At 54.6% G+C, this 16,850-nt stretch overlaps 2 protein-coding genes across 3 annotated transcripts in view; one reads left to right on the top strand and one right to left on the bottom strand.

Annotated features, from left to right (window-relative positions):
- Positions 1 to 2,765: 2,765 nt before the first annotated feature.
- On the top strand, positions 2,766 to 7,091 carry SDS (serine dehydratase). The gene is made up of 7 exons (XM_029227983.1): positions 2,766 to 2,918; positions 3,215 to 3,254; positions 3,451 to 3,590; positions 3,689 to 3,780; positions 4,540 to 4,767; positions 5,569 to 5,693; positions 6,405 to 7,091. Exons 1-7 carry the CDS (start codon positions 2,766 to 2,768, stop codon positions 6,611 to 6,613), a joined length of 987 nt encoding a protein of 328 aa, XP_029083816.1. The 3' UTR covers positions 6,614 to 7,091.
- A 157-nt stretch (positions 7,092 to 7,248) lies between these two features.
- The window catches only part of PLBD2 (phospholipase B domain containing 2), a 31,268-nt gene continuing 21,666 nt past the window's right edge, over positions 7,249 to 16,850 (bottom strand). The window contains exons 6-12 of one of the 2 annotated variants that reach the window (XM_029226507.1): positions 16,446 to 16,543; positions 13,599 to 13,759; positions 12,908 to 13,003; positions 12,579 to 12,650; positions 11,761 to 11,916; positions 11,001 to 11,163; positions 7,249 to 10,897 (exon numbers count right to left, since the gene is read on the bottom strand). In XM_029226507.1, coding sequence (XP_029082340.1) covers positions 10,730 to 10,897; positions 11,001 to 11,163; positions 11,761 to 11,916; positions 12,579 to 12,650; positions 12,908 to 13,003; positions 13,599 to 13,759; positions 16,446 to 16,543 — 914 coding nt within the window. In that variant the 3' untranslated portion in view covers positions 7,249 to 10,729. The remainder of the gene's footprint in view (positions 10,898 to 11,000; positions 11,164 to 11,760; positions 11,917 to 12,578; positions 12,651 to 12,907; positions 13,004 to 13,598; positions 13,760 to 16,445; positions 16,544 to 16,850) is intronic. The other variant, XM_029226513.1, reaches the window with a different exon arrangement.

The raw sequence follows: 16,850 nt of genomic DNA, 5'->3' as shown, positions 1-16,850 counted from the left end.
CCCACTTTTCTTCCAAGCCAGGCATATCTGGACCATTCCGGGAGGGGGGATGCCTGGGCCAGGAGTACCCAGGTCCAGGGACTGGACCAGTGGAGTCACTGGAAATGTAGTGGGGGGATGGGAGGGGGTAGCCACCCTTGCCTGGCCTTCTGGGGTGGGGGCGAGGGGAGGAGCAAATAGGCTGTTCAACCACCCGCTGATCAATTCTGGCTCCGATCAAGTTGGGGAAATCAGTTTCCCCTGTGACTCAGCAGGAGAGGCAGGATGGAAAGGGGGCGTGGTCTGAATCTGGGCCACCTTAGTTTCTCAGTCACCCAGAATCCGTGCAGACAGGAGACCCTGAGCCACACCCATGTGTCCTGGAGAGAGCCTGGCTCTGCGCCTAGACTGCCTGGTTCAAATCCTGTCTCCCCCACTTAGGAATTCCCTGGCGGTCCAGTGGTTAGGACTCCACGCTTTCACAGCCAAAGGCACAGGTTCACTCCCTGGCTGGGGAACTAAGATCCCACAAGCCACGTGGCATGGCCAAAAATAAAAAATAAAAGTCCTGCCTCCCCTACTCCCTAGTTGTGTGACCTTGGGCAAGTCAATACTCCAGCATCTATTGCTGTGTGACAAACTGCCCCAAGGTGAGTGACTGAAAACAACAGCAGACATTCTTTACCTGTCATGACTCTGGGGCTTGATTGGACTCAGCCAGGCAGTTCCCACTTGGGTCTCACTTGGGGGCTGCAGTGTGATGACGGTAGCTGGGCTAGAGTCATCCCTAAGTCAGACCCCATGTCTGGCCATCAGCTGGAATCTCAGCTGGAACTGTCGGGCGGGACATCTACCTGTGGCCTCCGCGTGTGGCCTGGGCTTGCGCCCATCATGGCATCTGGGTTGGGACAGGGAGCTTACCAGCCAGGTGGAAGCTGGGTCACCTTACATGGACCAGCCTTGAGAGCCACACTGGGCTAGAGCCACACACTAGAAATCAGGACTTTCTTTTCCTTTGGAGAAGCCATAGTTAAATATTCACCAGCACCTCACTGCTTGGACGTCACATAGTGTCACTTCCACTGCAGCCACAGTGCCCCTCCCACCTCCGACCCAGTTCAAGAGGAGGAAGCATAGACCCCACCCCACCTCCCATCTAGAAAAGTGTCAATGTCGCATCGTAAGAGGTACATGTTGTCAACCTGAAAAACAGAGTCAGAGTCCGTTTCCTCACCAGAACTGGAGAATAATGACACCTCCTAGGACTGTTAAAAGGATTAAGTGAGTTAATATCTGTAAAACTTAAGACAGTGCCTGGCACATGGTAATCACTTTAGAAGTGATTATTAAATAATATCATAATTATTATAAAAAATAACAATAGGGCTTCCCTGATGGCGCAGTGGTTGAGAGCCCGCCTGCCAATGCAGGGGACATGGGTTCGTGCCCCGGTCCAGGAAGATCCCACATGCCACGGAACGGCTGGGCCCGTGAGCCATGGCCGCTGAGCCTGCACGTCCGGAGCCTGTGCTCCGCAATGGGAGAGGCCACAACAGTGAGAGGCCCGTGTACTGCAAAAAAAATAAATAAAAATTTTAAAAAATAAAAAATAACAATAATAAAAAGCTTCCCCTAACTGGGTATAGGGCTTTCTGAAGGTTAGTTTTTGAAAAATGCATATTTTGGACTTCCCTGGTGGCGCAGTGGTTAAGAATCCACCTGCCAATGCAGGGGACACGGGTTCGATCCCTCGTCTGGGAAGATCCGACATGCTGCGGAGCAGCTAAGCCCGTGCGCCACAACTACTGAGCCTGCACTCTAGAGCCCGCGAGCCACAACTACTGAAGCCCACGTGCCCTAGAGCCCGTGCTCCACAAGAGAAGCCACTACAACGAGAAGCCCCGCGCGCCGCAATGAAGAGTAGCCCTGGCTCGCCGCAACTAGAAAAAGCCCACACACAGCAACGAAGACCCAATGCAGCCATAAATAAATAAATAGTTTTTAAAATAAAATAAAATTAAAATGCATATTTAAATAAGTAATATATATGCACATGGCAAAACATTCAAATTGTACATAAGGGGATGCCGAGTGCCAGTTCTCCTCAGAGGTGCCCACCCTGACTGGTTCCTTGTGTGTTTGCTGAGATGTTCTGTGCACACAGGAGCATGTGGATTGTGTGTGTGTGCGTGTGTCCCTGCACAGACTAGACCTGATATCCCGCCCCTGCCTCAGCCACGTAGCCATCCTGTGGCTCATTCTGAATCAGCACCTGCAAATCTATTTCCACCTCATGCTCTTCAAAAGTTACAAAGTCTGGATGTTCTTTCTTTCTTTCTTTTTTTTTTCTTTTTCGCCGCACCATGCAGCTTGTGGGATCTTAGTTCCCTGACCAGGGATTGAACCCACGCCCTCGACAATGAGAGCGAGGCGTACTAACCCCTGGACCGCCAGGGAATTCCCTGGATGTTATTTCTGATGTTCGTAGCTTCCCAGCATAGCGTATGTGTGTCTTGGGGTGGGCAAGGTGGGGGGGGCAGATGACCCTTATGCCCATTTTACAGATGAGGCAGCTGAGGCTGAAGGGAGATTCCTTGTCCCATGTCAAGTAGGTGGCCGAGTTGAGATTTGAGCTCAGCTCTCCAGGTTGCTATAATCTGGGCCTTGTCCTTGGCCTCCTGGGAAGTTAGGGACAGGGTCCCTCCCAGCCGCACTGCCTACTGAATGGCAGCTGCCACCAGGCCCAGCTCCCCTGACCCTCTGGGTTTCCTTCCTTTCTCCCAGCAATGATGTCAGGCGAACCCCTGCACGTGAAGACCCCCGTCCGTGACAGCATGACCCTGTCCAAAGTGGCTGGCACCACCGTCTATCTCAAGATAGACAGTGCCCAGCCCTCCGGCTCCTTCAAAATCCGGGGCATCGGACACCTCTGCAAGACGGTACAGCACGGGCTCTGCATCATCCGGGAGAGTGCAGCAGGTCCTCTTTCTGGACAGGCCAGGGCCAGTGCCGTGTGAAATCCTAGGAGCTACAGGCTAGGCCCTGCAACTTCCCCGCAATGCCTGAGCACCCACCATTAACGCCTCCTCTGGTTAAGGGGCGCCAGTCCAGAGGGTCCCCTTGTGGACTGATCCCAGAGCCATCAGTGGCCTGACTCTCCCTCACCCTTCCCTGAGCCAGTCTCTTTGGGGAGGGAAGATGTACGGCCTGATCCCCTCCCTCTTTGTCTCTACAGTGGGCTGAGCGAGGCTGTGAACACTTTGTCTGTTCCTCGGGTAAGTGGCCTGCATGCCTCCTCCTGTCCTCTGCTGTGTGTCCTGGGGCCAGGGGCTCCACCTCTCTGGGCCCTGCAAACATCTGCAGAAGTCCCAATCTAGAATTCCAGCTGGAGGCCAGCAGTCACCCAGGGAGGGTTCAGAGCCTGGAGGTCAGGGAGTCCCACTAACACTTTCCACCCCCCACCCCTGGCAGCAGGCAACGCAGGCATGGCAGCTGCCTACGCGGCCAGGAAGCTGGGCATTCCCGCCACGATCGTCGTGCCCAGCACCACGCCTGCCCTCACCATCCAGCGGCTCAAGAATGAGGGCGCCATGGTCAAGGTGGTGGGTGAGGTGAGTGCCAACCTGGGGCAGGGGCCACGGAGGGCACCTGGTAGCAGGGCCAGGTCCCCCAGCCCCTCACCCCTCCCGCCTCCTCTGTGATCTTGCAGACATTGGATGAGGCTGTCAAGGTGGCCAAGGCCCTGACGAAAAACAACTCAGGCTGGATCTACGTCCCTCCCTTCGATGACCCCCTCATCTGGTACGTGGAGCCCAGGGTCACCCGGGGTGGGTAGTGACCACCCCACCACCCCACTGAGTAGACACCTGCCATGATGCACACCATCACACACAGCGGTGTACACGTGTGTGCACATCATCATGTAGAAGCACACACACAGGCATGGCAGCTGGTGCCCACACACACGTGCACCAATGCCCATTCTCCTTGACCGTGAGCAAACACATGGGCTCAGATACACAGGTGTGTGCGATCGGGTCCCCCAGAATCAGACCCCGAGACAAAGATTTCAGGGAAAGCAGTTGACTTGGGAGGTGACTCATTAGAGGAGTGAGGAGGGAAGCCAATAAAGGGCACTGATGGGCCAGTGACCACTGTGGGCAGCTGGCGCTCAGTCCCGCGGGGGCCCCGGAAGCCAGTGTGGAACAGGAACCAGAGTTACCAAGACCCGCAGAAGATGGTGCTGGGGCATCTGTGCATCAACTCCCGTAATTCTGAATTCCCATAGCTGGTTGAGGGCTGCTCTCAGGGGGTTTCGTCTCCTGGCACCGCCAGCCGCCACAGTCATAGTGCTCCAGTGGTCAGAGAAAGCCCTCAGGTAGAGGTGCAGATTCTACCAGCTGGAAATCAGGGCGGAGTCGGGGACGAGGTGACCAGCCCCGAGGCCCATTAGCCGCCTGGGATGAGGGCAAATACAGAGGGTAAGTGGCATCTTCAGGGCTGCCTGGGGTCTCCAGGAAGCCCAGCCCTGACCTGCCCCCCCCCACCCACCTCCTCCAGGGAAGGCCACTCTTCTATCGTGAAGGAGCTGAAGGAGACGATGAGCACAAAGCCGGGGGCCATCGTGCTGGCGGTGGGGGGTGGAGGGCTGTTGTGCGGAGTGGCCCAGGGGCTGGTGGAGGTGGGCTGGGGGGACGTGCCCATCATCACCATGGAGACCATCGGAGCCAACAGCTTCCACGCTTCCACCAAGGCCGGCAAACTTGTCACCCTGCCCCAGATCACCAGGTAAGTAGGCAGGGGTGCTGCCACTATGTTCCGTGAGCGTCGGGGAGCTCCCCCCTCGGTGCTGGCTGTGAGGCAGATCCCGATGCCAGTCCCATTTTATAGGTGAAGAAACTGAGGCTTTGGTCACTTGCCCAGAGTCGCAAAGCCAGTGAGTGGTACGGCTGGGACCAAACCCAAGTCTGTGTGACTCTGGACCATGAACATCACACTTCCTTGCATGAAAAGTCTAAGATTAATCATTTATTGGGTTCCCCTGTGGCAGGGTTTTACACACCTCACTAATTTACCAACCATTTACTGAGCCCCTCATATGTGCAAGACACTGGCTGATCCTGGGGAGACAGTGGTGAATAAACACAGCTCCTGCCCCCAGGGAGTTCTTATCCCAGCCCCAAACTTCTGACAGATGGTGTTTGATTAAGATTAGGTTTGGCCACATTATACACGAGCCCAAAATAACAATGGCTTAAACAAAATTGAACTTTATTTCCTCTCATATATAAAAAAAATCTGGAGGTAGGCAGTCCAGGGGCAACTCCACGAAGCCAGGGGCCCAGGATCCTTGAGTTTGTTCTCCATAATCCTTATCGTGTAGACTTATGGCCCAAAATAGCTGCTTAAGTGCCAGCTATCACACCCATACTCCATCTAGCAGGAAGAAGTCAGGGCAGAAGCTATGCCCCCTCCCTTTAAAGACATGATACTTCCATTTACCTCTCATTGGCCAGAAGGTAGTCACATGGTCTGCCTCCCTCCTCTCTCCTATCTCTTCCCCCGCTTCTCCATCCTTGCCTCTCCCAGTGTTGCCAAAGCCCTGGGCGTGACCACTGTGACAGCACAGGCTATGAAGGTGTTTCAGGAACACCCCATTTTCTCTGAAGTTGTCTCGGACCAGGAGGCTGTGGCTGCTGTTGAGAAGTTCGTGGGTATGTGCCAAGTCCTTTCAAGACCCCACCTTCTGATTCAGGACCTAAGTGGCTGTCCACTTGGCGTGCCAAGGGATCCCATTCACAGTTCTGTCTCCCGTCCCTCCCTGGAATTTCCCATTAATGGAAGTTAATGCAATGCAGTGGTAAAAATAGAAAGACCAAAGGGACAAATGAAGAAGTAAGTCTGATAACATAACAGCAAGGAAAAATAACGAAGTATTTAAAATGTTGGCTCTGAGTTTCCTGGTAGCCAGGGTAACAAAGGAAACTCTGGGCCTCAGTGCTGGATTCAGAGGTGGGTCTGTAACTAAGTTGGACTCTTACCGGGTTCATCCTGGGACAGGGATGACAAACATACACACACACACATACACACGCACTTAGGCTGCCACTTAATTCTCCTATACTCACAGTTAGTTTGGCTAATCAACCCTGGCATTCTTGCTCAGATGACTCCTCAGAATCCTCAACACGGTGCTCAGAAAATTACACTCATTTTTTCAGTGTTAGCACTGATGATGAAACTCAGCCCTGGCTCAAACCTTGGAAGTTCAGTGTAGGGTAATCATGGCAGGTGGGGTTGGTCCTGGACCAGAGTCTGTGCCCAGGGCTGAGAGCTGATTGGCTCATGCTTTACCAGTGGCCCAACTGTTTCCTTGCACCCTGCGGAACTCTGGCTCTACCCTCACCATCCCCCTCCTCTGGCAGATGAGGAGAAGATCCTGGTGGAGCCCGCCTGTGGGGCAGCCCTGGCCGCCATCTACAGCAACGTGGTTCAGAAGCTGCAAGGAGAGGGGAAGCTCTGTACCCCACTGTCCTCGCTCGTGGTCATCGTTTGTGGGGGTAGCAACATTAGCCTGGCCCAGCTGCCGGAGCTCAAGAAACAGCTGGGCATGAAGAGCGGGCTGCCCCAGTGAGGACGCCTCCCCTACCCAGGAGACCCCTGGAAGGGCTGGAGTTTTATCCAGTGACTTGTGAAATATTATTCTCGTGTCTGTTGGGAGCCTGCGGCCCAGGCCAGCCGGTAACCTCATTCTCATGAGAACACTGTGCAGAAGGCCCGGAAGGGAAGCAGCTAGCAAGGCTGTGAACTGAACTCTTTGGTATCTGTGTGACTGCTCTGTGGTTTCTCCCCGCCCCCGCTCTTATCCACCCCTGCTAGGGTGACAACTGCCCACATGGAATAGACGAGGTACCCAGAGGAGGGTGGGCAGGAGGGACAGGAACCACAGCAGCGGGGCCTCCTCAAGATGAGATGTCCCCTGATGCACAGATGCCCCAGCATCATCTCCTGCAGGTGTGGTAACTTCTCCCTGGAAAGGTGGACAGGGCCACAGTCCAGGGTGGAAGAACCAACTTGTCTCTCCTCCCAGAAAGCCCAAAGTCCATCCTTACTCACTTTTCTAATGTGCAAACTTTCATTGAAGAAGAAAAGCATTATTTATTGAAATGAAGCTCCTTTGAGTTTTTCCAACATGGCTGTCTTCCTCCCTCCCTCCCTCCCACCCCACCGTGCCTGCTGTCACCCCCAGCTCTCAACACTGAGCACCATTACATCCTCCACCCCTCCCCCACCCCTGGGAACCCCGGGCTCCCACTTGGAGGCCAGGATCCCAACTCCCGCTGGGCTTGTGTGCCAGGAGGGGGCATCCCTGCACGGCAGGGAGCAGGTGAGGGGGAGCTGTGCTGAACACGAGGGGTTTGGGATGGGATGCGGGCCTCCAGTGGAGGCAGAAGAGTCCAACCTCATTCTGTTCAGAAGTCCTTCCTGATAACAGAATGATTTTATCACAGAACCACTGGGAGCGGAGTAGTGAGCCCCCCATTCGTGGGGGTTTGTAAACTGACACTGGACACCCATCTCTGGTCAACGTCAAGCAAACCCTCTCAAACACAAACCCTCTCTTCCAAGGACAGCACATTACTGAAGCCAGCCTATAAACAGACAGAAGAGGAACTGCCGGGGCTGCCTGGAGGTCCTGGAGTCCCGCATAGCCACTCAGGAACACCCCTGCACTACCTATAGCAGCCCCTGGGACACTAGTGGATCCCCAAGTTCAAAGTGAAGTTTGAGAACCAACCTAACCCTTTGGGATACCACACAGATCCACATGGGCTTGCAGTCCCCCACCTGCCTTGACAAGGAGCAGGTGCTGTGAAATTTCAGGGAAAACCCATCCCAGCGACAGGCCTACATGATTTCCAGCCAGGAGGGACAGCACATGTACTTTAAAAACCCAGAAGAGAGGACAGCAGGAAAGGGCAGGCAGGGATGGGAAATCATCAGCCCCAGGAGTCTCCAGCTTCCACTGTCCCGCCTGAATCAGGCACAAAATCCCCAAAGAAGGGAGGCAGACATCTCTGCCCACTAAAGGAGGAGCCGCTGTGGGCCAGGGCCGACCAGCTGGCCAGACCCTTGTCCTGCAGGGGAGGGCAGAAGTCACAGATGAGCCTGCGGCTGCCATCTTAAAGCTGAGGATTGTGGGAAACTCCCAGGGCAACGGTGCTGAGGGAAACTGCCTTTCAGGCTGCCCCTGCAAAGGTGGGTCCTGCCTTTACTGGATCAGCTGAAGCTCCAGTGGGGGACCATCTGCATGACCCCCCATTCTCTGTTCAGCCACCTTAGCTTCACGCCTACCCTTAACTCCTGAAAAGCCGCAAGAGGGACCAGAATCATTCTAGGGAATAGACAAGAGTTGCCCCTTCCTACAGAGTGGCCCTGTTTGAGTTCCACCAGCCTGAGCCTCTGATTGTATCTGCCAAACGGGTCTCATAAAAGCCTCAGCCTCAAGAGTGGTTGGGAAGATCCAGTGGCCAGCGCACGGTGGTGGGGGGTGGTGACCTTTGTCCTGCTGGGGTCTGCGCCATCACAAGGAGGTGGGCAGGGAGAGCTGTGTCCCGTGGGAGAGTCTGCAGACCTGGGCCCCCGTCCTAGTTCTGAAGGGCCCAAGACTTGAGATTTCAGGCACGTCACTTCCCTTCTCCAAGTCTGCATCCTCACCTTTTAACCACATGTGAACATCCCGGCCTACCCCACCTAACAGGGCTGTTGTGAGCTCAAGAGACCTGGGAAAGACAACACTCTTAAGGGAGCTGGGAAATGTACCGGCAGAAAAATTAATTTTTAGAACCACAAGTTGTCAATTCCCAGATAACAAGAATTGTAAAGCTATGGTGAGAAACAGCAAACTTCCCTGGTGGTCCAGTCGTTAGGGCTCCATGCTTCCACTGCAGGGGGCACAGGTTAGATCCCTGGTCAGGGAATGAAGATCCCACAAGCCACACAGCGAGGCCAAAAAAAAAAAAAAAAAAAGCAAATCCATCCCCAGCCCTGAACTGTGCTTTAGTTTCTCCAGAGCATCTACCAGCATCTTACACGCTGTATGTCTATTTTCACTATCTACCTCCCCAATGTAAATGTCACAAGAGCAGGGATTTTTTTTTTTGTGGGGGAGATACCTGTTGTTCTGAGGTATCCCCAGGACCTGATAACAGTGCCTGGAATCTTCTAAGCATTCTATAAATTCTCGCTAATGCATGAATGTTGCGTGTGTGAGGCCCCGTGTGGGCTATGTCACAGCCACCTTTGCAGCAAATCCTCACCCTCCTCCCACCAAACGTGCACACACACGCGCGGGGAAATGCTGCTCACATGGTTATACCTATTTTACAGATGAGGTAACTGAGGCTCAGAGAGATTAAGTCCCATAACTAGTCGGAGGTGGAGACAGGATTCGAACCCAGGCCTCAGACTCCCGGGTTGTGTGCTCTCCTCTCCCTAAGCACATCGCATTATGCGAGTCTCCACTGTAGGCTTTGGGTAAGATCAGGTGGGGAGGGACTCTGTGTTGTGTTGATCTGTCCCCACCCCACCCAGTAGGATTTGGGAAGGTCTTGGTGGTTAACAGAGCCCTAGAACAGGACACAGAACAAAGTAGGTGTTCAATAAACATATGGATAGACGGATGGTTGGATAGATATGGATGGATGGATGAATGGGTAGATGGGTCAGTATCTGGATGGACGGATGGACGAATGGAAGATTGGAAAATGGAAGGATGGATGGATGCATGACTGTGCAGATGGACAAGGGGTGGGTGGGTTGGCAGGTGAATGAAGGTATAGATGGACAGACAGAAGGATGGACAGGAGGATGCATAGGTGAATGGTCAGAACCCAAACCTGAGAAGAGAGAGGGCGCCGACCCAGCCTGCCCCACTGCCCCAAGAAGCACAGCACGGGGGCCATGGCCTCTCTTTTTAATGGCGGCACAGCCTGCGATAGGGCTCCTGTAGCAGGGGACCTGTGGGCAATGCCCTGAGGCCAGGGGCAGGCCTGGGTTTGGGGGGGCACGGGCCGAGGCTGGAGCAGGGGGCTGACACTCCTGCCTGCCCCCAGAGAGAGAAGGACACTCGGGTCTTTCCAGCCACAAGTGGCCAGAAACTTTGGTTCTTGTTTGGTTTCAAGTTCCTGTCCTCAAGGGGGCTGTCCAGGAGGAGAAACAGGGGAGCTACTTCCGGGACGGAGCAGAGTGGGGATGGGATCGGGAGCTGGGAGGAGAGATGCCAACCGGAGGCAACGCCCGGGTCTCAGGGGCTGGAGCTCCAGAGCCGCCAGCAGAAACAGCACTGGGAAGCAGGCACTGGAACAGGCCTCTCCTGCCGGCCCCACTAGGGGCCCCGGAACCTGGCCCCAGGATCCGGCTCCCGCCCTCAGGAAGGGGCGGCATGAGGAGGGGGCCCAAGGCTGGAAGAGAGAGAAAAGCAGGGGGAGAGAGAGAGAGACGCAGAGAGGCAGAGGGAGACAGGGATGGCATCACCCACTTAGGGGGACAGAGTCAGTCCTGGGTCCCATCGGGTTCCGTTCCCCACCCAGGAGGCCACCCAGACGGGAGTGAACCTGGCCGACCCAGGTCCCCAACCTGGGCACAGTGGCAACGCTCACACGGGGACCGGGGCGGGGGGCCAAGCAGGAGGGCAGGGTGGCAGCCAGTCGGGTGGCCCCGCTGGGGTCAGCAGAGTAGAGATGGAGCCTCAGTCCCACCAGACCTCGATGGGTGAGAACTTCCAGAGGTCGGGCTGGCCCATGTGCAGCAGGCTGCTGAAGGGCGAGCTGCTCCACTGGAACGGGGGCAGCTGGTCCCACGTGGGGCCGCTGGCCGCCAGGAGACGCAAGGCCTTGGCCAGTGCCATGCTGGTCACCTGGGGGTAGAGGGGAGGGCAGGTCGTTGAGTTGTCCCAACCTGGGAGGCTCTGCTGCTCCTCGCCCCAACTTTGACCCCATCCACAGCCCCAGGCCTGGCACCTTCACGTCGATGCCCCCATGGGAGCGCTGGTGCAGGGCCTGGAAGGGGTAGGAGCCATTGGCTGGGTTGAGGTCAGAGCGGGCCGAGACGGCATTCTCCCCGTTGGGCTTGGGGTTGCAAGCTTTGCACAATGACAGGGGGTCATGCAGGAAGTCGTTGTACCTGGATGCGGAAAGAGAGGAAACCTCAGTCGTGGGGGGAGCGGGGGAGGCCAGACTGCTAGCGGCAGCCCCTAACCCAGCTGCCTGCTTTCAGTGTGCCCGGCTTCCTCCCGCCGCCTGGGCTTCAGCCACCACATCCCCCTTCAGCTGGTCACTCCACAGGTATCACTCAGCCTCGGCTCTGCCATCTCCCCCTCCGGGAATCCCTCTGGGCCCCCAACCCAGGCCAGGCTAGAGACCCCGTTTTGTCCCTTCATAGCATTTCCTGGAGCTCAGACAGTCCTCATTACACGTCCACATCAGTGTGAGTACGGGAGGGATTTCTGCTCCCCGAGGACAGTGGGGACACGTTCTGTGCCCGTTTCCCAGTCCCAAGCACGGAGCCCGGCACAGGGCGGTCACTCCACGGCTGTCCGTCATCCTCACCCACGACATGAGGGCAGCAACAGGGCTCAGCTGAGCGCTGCCTCGGTTCTGCTGTCTTGGCTGCTACACAGTTGCACCCCACCCCTGCCGCCCCCCCGGACTTGTTGGGAGCTTGAAACGAGTTACAACAAAGCCCCACCACGTGACTCTGGGCTCATGGTCCCCCGCGTACCTCATAAGCCGGATCATGGAATTCAGGTCGTGTACCAGCGACTGGTTCCGCCGGAAGATCTGGGCCCGGGGGCTCCCGTCATAGGAGAACCAGTCCCCAAAGTGGGCCACCAGGGCCGGAAGCCCACTGGCATTGAACACAGACTCAAAGGACCTGCTGGGAACGAGGATGGTCACTCACGACCTCCACTGACTTCACCCGGCCGTGACCGTGGCCAGGGAGGTGAAGGGGGTGGTCGTGCCACGACATTAACACCAACAACCACAACAGTCGGGATAGCAATAATCACGTCTTGTGTTTGTGCTGTGGGGTGGCTTGGTGGTGGCCAAGCTAGGGCTCTGGGGTCCAAGAGGCACGGGTTCAAATCCTGACTTCACTGTTGGCCACCTATGGAACCTTGGGAGAGTTAGGTACTTTCTCAAGGCCTCAGTTTCATCATCTGTGAAATGGGAATAGGAGCAGTGGCTACCACGCACGGTGGCTGTACGGATCAAAGGGGATAACCCAGGTAAAGCACAGTGAGGGTCAAGAGGTGCTGGCTGTGCAGCCCAGTTAAAGCAGCTCCAGCTGGAGAGCCACAGCAGGGGTCGGCACCTGAGCCAGGCCGCCCCCCACCACCCTGCGGTGGGTGGGTGCAGACTGGGAGGCCGAACGGATGCCGACCTCACAACTGTACCCTAAAACCATCAGGGCTTTCCTGGAGAAAAAGGGGGAAGGGTGGGTTTCTTTGTGGAGTTAAAGAATCACCTGGGAAGCACCCCCCCCCCAGCACGGAGAGCTGAGCAAAGGGTGGGGAATACCAGGAAGAGGGGACATACGGGATATTGTAGCTGGCCCAGTAGGTCTTCTGGTAGAGTTCCGAGGTCCTGTCAGCCACCACCACCATGCCCCTGCGACCAGGAAGGGACACGAGGCAGGAGTGGTGAGAAAGGGGGCTCCTGTGGGTGCTGCCCTGCTCAAGGACCCTCGCTGGCTCCCCATTGCCTGGAGCTAGATTATGTCCCCAATCTTTAGCAATCAGGGGCTGCCTTCTTCTCCAGTATTGTCTTCCTGAGGTTTCCCCTCCCACACACGATTCAGCTGCCTCCAGGCCTCTGCCTTGGCAGTTCCCTCTGCTGGAACGCCCTGCCCCTTTCCGGGTACTCACGGGATCTGCTCCAGGATGGTAAGCACCCTTCTCCCAGGGCTGGGCCCGCCGGGGACAAATGCCTTGTAGTCCACGATCATCCACTGGTTGTTGTACCTGCCGTGCCCAAGGAAGGAGGGCTGAACAGACCCTGGGGTCACTGCCCCGGCCTCCCCCTGCCCCCAGGGCCACACACAGTCAGGAATCACGGGGCCGGGGTGGTCTGGGCGCGTCCGGCCATCCGACCGTCACCCGGACACTTTAGCTTGACCAGGTGTCCTCAGACTTGTCTCTCATCATGCTGCTTACCTGCTCCAGAGGAGTCTACGGCTCCCTAGTGCTTACTGGAACAAAGGTCAATTCTGTGCAATGTTCTAAGACCCTGCCCTATCCAGTTCCCGCGTCTCTGGCTCATGGGGCCCCCATCCACCCACGTCCATCTCCTCGGACGGCCCTCTCCACTGTCCGCAGAGCTCTCAAGTTCCAAGTGTCTTCCTGTCCTTCCTCTGGGAGCCTTTCCCTGGGTGGAGAAGCCTGCAAGAGGGGGGCAAATCCTTTCCTTCCCCGTGCCTGTTTCCCCACGTATAAAACAAGGAGAGGACTCAGCAGAGGGTGTGGGGTGTGTGGCCCTGGTGCCACATCAGGTCTCCCAGGGTCTGAGCATTAGCGGGGAGATTGGGTGGGACGGCCGCAGTTCCAGAAGCCCACTCACGTGCCACTGTTGAACCTCTTGAAGATATCGGCCCAGGAGTCCCCGTCCAAGGCCAGGCGATTGGCCACAACATTTCGCATCCACTCCAGCACACAGCCCTCGGGTTGCACGTACTTCCACAGGGCCGAGTTCCGGTTGCCGATGGTGGTCTCCAGGGTCACCTGTGGGAGAGCCGAGGGGGCGCTGCACGAAAGGGCCCCCTAACTCACAACCGGGGCATGGTGCCACCAAGTGGCAGCGCTGCATCAATCGTGGTTCAAATCTGTTGACTCGTTTTTTAAAACTTCATGTCCTGGCTTAGGTGCATGTCCCTCACCAGTTCTTTGGATGAGCATCGAGGGGGTTCATGATCAAGATCATGCATCCACCTTTGCCCTGGGAAACAGCCCCTAAGAGAGCCCAGGGTGTTGCTCCTACGGGACCCACTCCCCCTACCAAGTGGGTCAACTCTTTCCCCAGAGAGATAGCATCCCATCTCTACCCCTTCCCTGCAGTTCCGCAGGGAAAGCTGGGAGGCTTGGGGTTGGTAGCCTGGTGGACAATCTCCATCAACTCTTACAGCCCTCCGGGGGAAAACACAGCACTGCAATTAAGCCCCCTTCTTCTTGAAAGGTAAACTGAGGCCTGGAGAAGCTAAAAGACTTGCCAAAAGGTCATGGCCGCTACGTGGATGGGCCAAGATTTGGCCCTCAGACTTCCAACTCTTAAATCGGGGCTTGCTCCCCTACAGCAGGATATTAGCATGCTTCTTCCTTTTTTATACGAAGCTGGAAAACAACTAAGAGACAGCAGTAGCCATAAATATGATGTTTCAAAGAGGAATGTGCAAAGCAAGCCTCTCAATAGCGATGCCCAGGTAGGAAGAGCTTCTCTACTCCCTCCACACTTGTACCCTCCTCATCCCTCTAGTGTCCCACGTCATCGCCAGGATTCAGACCCGCATGGCCTCAGAAGCCCTGGAGGGCAGTTTCCTCTCTCTGCGCCAGGGGTTGTTCTCAACCTGGGGCAGTGCTCGGGGAGTCTGCAGACTTGGGTGGGGAAACATTACATCTTTATTTCCACTAATGTCAAACCGAAATGCGGCATCTCCTTCCACTGCTAATGAGGTGACACATGACAGTATTATTAGCGGTACCTGAGATCGTCACCAACAGAAATCACAGATGTTTTCCCACCACAGGACAGGATTGCACACATCTCAAGATATCGTTTATGCTCCTCATTATTTGTAAATTATGGCAGGTAGCCCACCTGCGACTGGAGTTTCTTTCTTTTTGTTTTTGGCCACACCTTGTGGCATGAGGGATCTTAGTTCCCCGACCAGGGATCGAACCCGTGCCCCCTCCATTGGGAGCACGGAATCTTAACCACTGGACCACCAGGGAAGTTCCTGGAGTTTCTTATTTAACGTGCTAATAAAGCAGCACATACAGGCGGACCCGAGAGATATCGCGGGTTCTGTTCCAGACCACTGCAATAAAGCGAATACCACAAGAAAGCAAGTCACATGGATTTTCTGATTTTCCAGTGCATATAAGAGTTATGATTCCACTATACTATAGTCTATTAAGTGTGCAATAGTATTGTCTTAAAACCCAATGTACATACCTTAATTTAAAAATAGAAAAAAAATACAAAACAAAAAAACAATTACAATACTCACATCAAAGATCACTGATCACAAATGACCATAACGAATATAATAATGAAAACCTTAAAATATTGTGAGAATTACCAGCATGTGACACAGAGACACAAAATGAGCAAATGTCGTTAGAAAAATGGTGCTGACAGACTTGCCCGATGCAGGGTTGTTACAAATCTTCAATTTGTAAAATCTGTAATATCGGCAAAGTTCAATAAAACGAGGTACACTTGTATATTACATTAAAAGTTTACTTATATAATATTTCGATAAATGCATGTCGATATACTTGGTTTCCTTTATAATCCCATATATGTTGGCTTGTGCATTTAAAAGCATTATTCTGAGAAGGGGTTCACGCCTCCCCAGACTGCCAAAGGAGTCTGTGGCATAAAAATAGTTAAGAACACAAATAGAAGGTAAATTTCCTTCCCAGACACTTTTTGTAACTGGATGAAACTATTTCAACTGTCCTTCCCCAGGCTTCACTCCTACTTTCCCCACCCCAGACCGCAGCAAGGGGGTCCCCTCACCCACTGCCTGGCCCCTTTCATGCTTCTTCCCACATTTAAGGGAACTAAATCCCACGCTCCTCTCACAAAGTAATAGAAGAAAAAGAGCCCCTTCCCCTCCCCTCCCCAGAATTGGCGTCTTCTGCATCTAGGATTTTTTTTTTTTAAGTGATGTTTTTTCTCCTCTGCAGTGTTACCCTGGCGACTACAGGGCTTGCTGTGTCTAGAGGGGTGCCAGGAACAGATTTCTAAATGAGTTTGGAGCCCAGCCAGGAAAACCGATAAAAACACCACATTGTAAACAACATTTATTCAGAAACCCAGCCAGGTTTAGAGGGGGTTTTGTGGAAAGCAAAAGGGAAGGCAGAAAGAGCAGAGTCATGGTAGGGAGAGAGATGGCTTGTCCTAAATACATAAACACAAAATGAGGTCACTGGGGCCACGGATATTTCAAAAGGGCCCAAACCAGGGATTTCTGAGGAACTGCAGGACAATACAGAGTCCCAGGCCAGCTGCAGGGTCTGGAGGCCCAGGCGTGACCTGGGGAGCGACATTTTACAAGCGCTTCCTGGCCTCGGCCCTGGGGTGGTGGTGATGCGGAAATGGGGGAGTCTGCGTCCCCCTGCTGTGCCTAAGCTGCTGGGTGCAAAGCTGCCCCGGGGAGAAAAGTGACACCAGAGGATGACTCACCAGCCCGCTGCCCAGGATGTAGAAGTCATCACAGGAGAAAATGGTACCAGGGTAGGATGAGAAGATCACCCTGTTGCCGGGAGCCCGGGTAGATTGCTCTGCAGGCGGGAGAGTGAGCCCGGGGCGGGGGGAGGGGAGGGGGAAGGGGGCCTGGTCAGACAAGCACATACGGAGAACCCCACTCCCCCTCCCAGCAAGACTTGGGAGTTTCCAGGTGGAACAGCAGGCTTCAGAGAAAGCCCCTACTCCATTCTTTCTGAGAATCAGCAAACCAGGCCATTCATGTAAAAGCTAGTAGCAATATATATACATACATACATTACATACATATATATATATATATATATATATATAATTGTCTTGATTACTGTACCTTATTTTGGCTTTCCTTTTTTTTTTTTTTTT

This window comes from Monodon monoceros, unplaced genomic scaffold (genome assembly GCF_005190385.1).
Source record: "Monodon monoceros isolate NGI ecotype Baffin Bay Population unplaced genomic scaffold, NGI_Narwhal_1 Super_Scaffold_1, whole genome shotgun sequence".
NCBI lineage: Eukaryota > Metazoa > Chordata > Mammalia > Artiodactyla > Monodontidae > Monodon > Monodon monoceros.
Note: the sequence above shows the minus strand (reverse complement) of the source record. Positions and strands in the feature narration are given on the sequence as shown.